Here is a 6,000-nt window from a genome sequence, read left to right as displayed (position 1 = left end):
ACTCCCATTGTGGTATCTCGCACTTTTATCTTTTATCATAGGTGGATGCCTTAGCATCCTCTCTCATAGAGCAGCACATTAACAGATTTATTGAGGAACTGAAAACCAGTGCATTTCCTCCAAGGCTAGAGAATTTTGGCATACATCAACTGAAACTTGCATCAAGGTTCGTTTTACAGTACTGACGTCACAAAGCTAAGTTGGTTTCACAAAATGATTATTAATGCGGAGGGCGTTGGAAGAGGAGAAGCAAATCTCTACATAGATTTTCCATTAACTGCGCTCTCAAGGTCATCTAAAGATAGCTCATGCGGTAGACTGGGTGAAGATAACCTTGTTTCAACACTAAGGCCTTAGCATATCGATTCCCAAGTGGGGTGTGGCTAACAGTGGGGTGTGTGTACTAACATACTAACCAATAAAAAAAAGGTCATATAAAGATAGAATTATTGTTCCCCTCTCAATTTGTGAGGCAAAGTACATAATAGCCACGGCTTGTGCCTGTAAAACCTACCAGCTTCGAAATAAATAAATAAACAATCAAGTTTCTGCACCAACCATCGAGTTCTCAAAAGGACATCTAGTCAAAATCATTTCATCAAAGAGAAATAAGGGACAATACCAATTTCATTATATTTCCCAATACTTGTACCGATAATCTTTGATTGGGAGTGATTGTGATTAGGGTGTAAGCACTATCATTCCCAATGTAGTCAAAAAGGAAAAATAAAAATAAAAAAGAATGAAAATTTGAAGATATTTAAGGTTTTTACATTTCTTCTAGAGAGAGAGAGAGAGAGAGAGAGAGTATTAACGCAAGCTCTCTATAATTCTAGAGATGGCAGAGATCGTGCCAATCGTGGAGGAAATAACCCCTAGTACAATAATCAAAATACATAATGATCCCTGCAGGAGCAAGCAATTTAAAATCACTAAAAGGCAACATTAAAAGATGAAGATGGTTAATAAGGCAACAAGTAATAACCCGGTGCACTCATTTGAGCCAAATCTTCCATGTAAATGTACTTAATAATTGTTTGATCTTTGATCATGCTAGGTTGGTGGACCAATGCCTGATTCATTTCTTGTCAAGATCCAATGTTTTAATAAGCATTTACAACTAACTCAGCTCAACTAATTACACCAGATTACGTCATTAACCTAAGAGGGCTGCTCGAATACATCCCAACCATGTTACTTGGATCGTGAGTCACTTTGGTACGTGGTACAGGAACAAGTATGTCATACACTACCTCCTCCATTACATGGTACCCTTGGGGTAGAGTTATGTGCATTGCTCCAATATATACACTGTGTATGCAGTATAGTTTTATATATAAACTTATATTGCAATTTATATATGAAATGATGAATGTTATTGTTATAAACCCCGCATAGTCAGTGTTATGTTATAACTAAATAAATAAAGGTATAAATCTCTAAACTGTAAATATAAATTTGCATTAATTTAATCAGTTGTAGGAACAAAGAGCAATAATTCAGGTTGTTAAAAAAATAGCGATCTAGATTGCAAATGATCCATTATCCAGAATGCTCTATCTGGAACAGAAAATGCGGGGGGTTCGCATTTTAGGTAACATTGATCCTAATGTATTGCAATGTGATACATCGGGACTTTAGCCTTTGAATATGAATTATCTTTCAATAAATGAACCATTTATATATTGGGGCTGTTTATATGACGGGTCTTAATGTGTATGGTAGATACACAATAAATAAAATCTCTTAAATTGGATTATTTCAACCATTTGAAATTTGGCTTTTGAAAATGGACGATCACCAGAACCTATGTAATCTGATGCATCTTTCGTGGGGAGACCTATCACATAAATGGCTATTGTCATGGAAGAAAGGCCAATTTCCAATGATTTAAGTCCCAATATATCATATTGCAATATGGTATGTATTCAAGTGAACCTCTAATTTTCATGATCCTTACTTTTAAGGGAAGTAATTCACATATGCTAGTGAAGAAAATCCAAAATATGGGAATTGACCAGCATATTCATGGTGAAGAAATGACAACTAGCTTAAATCATAGGCCCATCTAGTTCATATCCAAATTACCTGAATCCGAGTCACTTTGCCCTTAAGGATGCTCAAAAAGCAAGCACAAGGAAGAATCATTGTCTGTGACCCAACATAGAATACAAAAGCTTACATTTTAGTTAAGGTCTTCTAATTCCAATCTTAACTGCCAAACAGAACAAATGAAAAAGGAAATGCTGAAGGGGCTACTTACTACAAGCATGGTGAGCAAAGAACCAATCAACGCCATCACCAAACCTGAGAGATGACAACATTCAAAGGAAGGTTTGACTAAGTATGCTTTTGTTTTAGGCATTGCCTCTAAGAGTGATGATGATTAAGAATGGGTTTTTGCATTAAAAGAAAAAGAAAATTGCCAAGGCTGGTGCTTTATGGGGTTTCCTATTAATCCTTCAAGTAATTGATGAAGCATATAAACTGTACAAATCGAATATTCACAGTATAAATCACCATTAATGTCCATTTAGTGCTCAGGCCCATTGAACTATCAAAAAGATCAAATGACTCGTAGATGGGCCCAACAACCACACTATTGAATGATCTAAACGTCATCTCATTTCAATTTTTATGGACAGTAAACAAAAAGTTGTATGTAACCATCCACGAAAAGTGTATTGACCTGATGATCATTTGATTAATGCAACTTTTGGTCGATGGCCCATTGATCGGATCGTCCTGATTGATAGGAAAATAGAGACGGTTTACACAATGAGCTCTTTTGACAGATTATACAGCAGATCACTTTCCCCAGCCTGTCAGTCTCATTAACTACCAAAGTGCCCTGCTAAGGGCATTTGAGTTAGCTAAACTCCTGTGATTAGTCCACCTAATGTGGTGAGCGATCATGTGCCAGGTTTAATGGTTTTTTTTCCATGACTTCTTAAATTGGGCACATGATGAGCGCACACTGTTTAAGCAGACAATCATAGAGAAAGAACCTTGTCAATGGGGCCCATGGTTCGGGAATCCAGACTATTAATCTAATGAACAGTCTTATGGGTGGAGGATGCCCAAAAACCTCATGCTCTGAAAGACCCTAGCCTTTCAACCAATGGCTACATGTAGATGGTCAACAAAAAAAGGCTAAAGATTGCATGGTCATAAACTTGTAATCTGGAATAATTTTGGGGCATACCCCATCCACTGTCTGGACATGAGATCAATGGTCCGCATGACCAAAATACATGCACCGTTTGTTATCAGGATAAAATTTTGGTCCAGATACATCTAGACCCTGAGATTTTTCCTCATTGCCATTGGGTGTGGTTGAGATAAAAGAGACATACCAAAGAATGGGACGGAGAGACCTACAACCAAGGTAGAAATTACCAAGGCTGTTCTGATGAGGATAGCATAAATGTGGGATCTGAGATGGTTTGATGGTATCAACTCCTCCAGACTCAGTGCAACAGGAGTCATGGTCAAAGCATATGTGAATTCCAGTTAAGAAAATATCATACTTACATAAAAACAAATACACCAAAAGATTTCTAAAGCATAGAAAACTTGAAAATGTGCATCAAATATCGAATTCATTCTATTACTTAAGGAAAAATATCTAAATTCATTCTAAGGATTGCTTCCATTGAAATTAGAAAGGAAATTAATGCATATGAGAGGAATGGTAAGTATAGTCATGCACTTGGGTGTTCCACCAAAGAAATGTGCCTCTTGCAGTATTTTGTTCAATAAAAATCAGAGACAACATTGCTTCCCTGGACCATTCAGTGTGAGAGCTGGTTAGGCCCATTAGGAAAAGCTTGGCCATAACTCATACAACTTGCTCAATGAGAATGGCGAAGAATTAGGTATCCCTTCTCCCGCCCCCATCAATTCATTCTATTAGGTGAAAGCGAAAGCTCTCTCTTCACTTTAGTACTTAGGGCGAGTGGTGGTCCCCACCCCCAATATGAACCGGATGAGAGAATGTGAGATATTAGCTGGGATTGAATTCCGGTAAGGATAGTTTCATCTGGCAGATCCTACCATGAAAGAACCACAGTCAGAACGATCTCATCCCTCAAAGAGTCCTGACATCTAGAGTTCAGTGGACTTTTTACTGAAATTTGGACTGCTGACCATATTCTTATCTCACGATTGGGATTTTTTCCCACTCCTTCAATCTTTGGGCCATCAGAAATGCAAAGTGCGGCCCAACAGAGAAAATTGTTGTTTACTGGACCATTGTGCCTCAATTCATTCTATTTATTTCATATCAGAAAAATATGAAAAGGATATTTTGTAAATGGGTTTACTATCTGCAAAAGAACAAACCAAAGTCAGCAATAAATCAGTTGCTCAATATGGTATAATAAATTTTTTATCTTTAAATTTGGATTATTGAACATTTTCGTAAACCTTCCATTTTCTAGACACAAATTGGAGGGTCGGGACGATGAGCTATAATTAGTCTTGACCCATAATCAGGTGGTGGTGACAAGAGCATACACAGATTACTCAGTATATCTACTGTACACCAGTTGGTTTCACAGCACTAGTATCATTCAGTCTTTCAAGCTGATGTCTAAATTATGTGAATTATAGAATGACTACCACAGCTTGTCATCAACCAATCAACATTCCAACATGATTCAATGGTGTTATTGAGAGCATAATCCGACCAATCATGTATACCCTCCCATTCCTAATGTGACACAAAACAGCCCAACAGATGTTTTAGGGTCAGTTTTGAGGGAGAGGATTAGGTGAGACCCAGGATTCACCCAAGACGGTGAGATCCTTACCGTGGGACCCTCCTTGATGTATGTATTTTGTATCCACGTCATCCATCTGTTTTTCCATATCATTTTAGGGCATTATTCCAAAAATTAAACAAATCCAATTATCAGGTGGACCATACCGTAGGAAATAGTGGTGATTGAATCCCTACCATTAAAAATGACTTAGGCATGCTTTAATGTTTCCGTAGTGTTTATTTTCCATCCAATATGTTGATAAGGTCACGTAAGCCTTGATGAACTGAAAAAACAAATATCAGCTTGATCCAAAACTTTTGTGGCCCATTAATGGTCAATCACCACTGTTTTCTATTTATGGTCCACCTGATAATAGGATCTACTTTATTTTTGGCATAATGCCCTAAAAATGATATGGAAAAAGGGATGGATGGCGTGGATACAGAATACATACATCAAGGTGGACCACACGGTAAGCGCAGCACCGTCTTGGGCGAGTATGGAATCTCACCTAATCCACTCCCCGGTCTTGAACTTCTTGTAAATTGAGATAACAAAAGCAGACCAGCCGACCTTGTATTCAGGATTACTTGGTAAACAGAACAACCTTTACATATACCTTTTCTTCTCTCTTTTTTTTCCCCCTTCTTGGTCCAAACTGCATGCTAGATACCGACTTGGGAGAGCCATTCTTATCTCTCTTTTTGGTATGCAGATACGCATCCCTTTCTACTACCAATTGGTAAATTTATAGACAAGCCCATGTCATAGTTATAAATGACATACCGTAGTCCAAACTGCAATCTTCGAAGCAACCATATTTTGAGGCATGTTGAGAGTGAATTGTGACTTTGTGGACTCCCCAAACATTTTGTACCCCATCACTGCGACTCCAGCATACATCGCTGTACAAATTATAAAGCTGAAAGAAATTCAAAAAGAAAGTTTTGAATCAGAAAGTTAACTTCAAGAGTATGAAGTCCTAAGGAAACTAATAAGAATCTCTGCCATTTGTTATATTTAACAGAAATTAACTAACAACTCTTCTAGTAGAATCATCCATGAGTGGAGGACTACAACCCACATTGTTGAAGTCAAAGAATCTTCCAACAAATCAAGAGGCTTACCTAGGCAAATGCTAAAATCATCAATAGAAAATAGCAAAAGGTCTCTTTCTTTAAAAAAAAGAAGAAAATCACAATTTCAAAAGGAAGCAGAAAAGTACAAAAAGAGC

General features: G+C 37.5%; 1 protein-coding gene across 3 annotated transcripts in view; it reads right to left on the bottom strand.

Annotated features, from left to right (window-relative positions):
- Window positions 1–609: 609 nt before the first annotated feature.
- LOC131226044 (amino acid transporter AVT1C) overlaps window positions 610–6,000 on the bottom strand; it is a 68,730-nt gene continuing 63,339 nt past the window's right edge. For all 3 annotated transcript variants that reach the window (XM_058221701.1, XM_058221700.1, XM_058221702.1), the window contains 6 exons: window positions 5,553–5,688; window positions 4,309–4,328; window positions 3,357–3,502; window positions 2,264–2,307; window positions 2,089–2,151; window positions 610–906 (listed from right to left, as the gene is read on the bottom strand). In XM_058221701.1, the coding sequence (XP_058077684.1) occupies window positions 811–906; window positions 2,089–2,151; window positions 2,264–2,307; window positions 3,357–3,502; window positions 4,309–4,328; window positions 5,553–5,688 (505 nt within the window). In that variant the 3' untranslated portion in view covers window positions 610–810. The remainder of the gene's footprint in view (window positions 907–2,088; window positions 2,152–2,263; window positions 2,308–3,356; window positions 3,503–4,308; window positions 4,329–5,552; window positions 5,689–6,000) is intronic.

The sequence above is a fragment of the Magnolia sinica genome, chromosome 14 (genome assembly GCF_029962835.1).
Source record: "Magnolia sinica isolate HGM2019 chromosome 14, MsV1, whole genome shotgun sequence".
Lineage (NCBI taxonomy): Eukaryota > Viridiplantae > Streptophyta > Magnoliopsida > Magnoliales > Magnoliaceae > Magnolia > Magnolia sinica.
The sequence above is the reverse complement of the archived record's forward strand: the minus strand, read 5'-3'. Positions and strand labels throughout refer to the sequence as shown.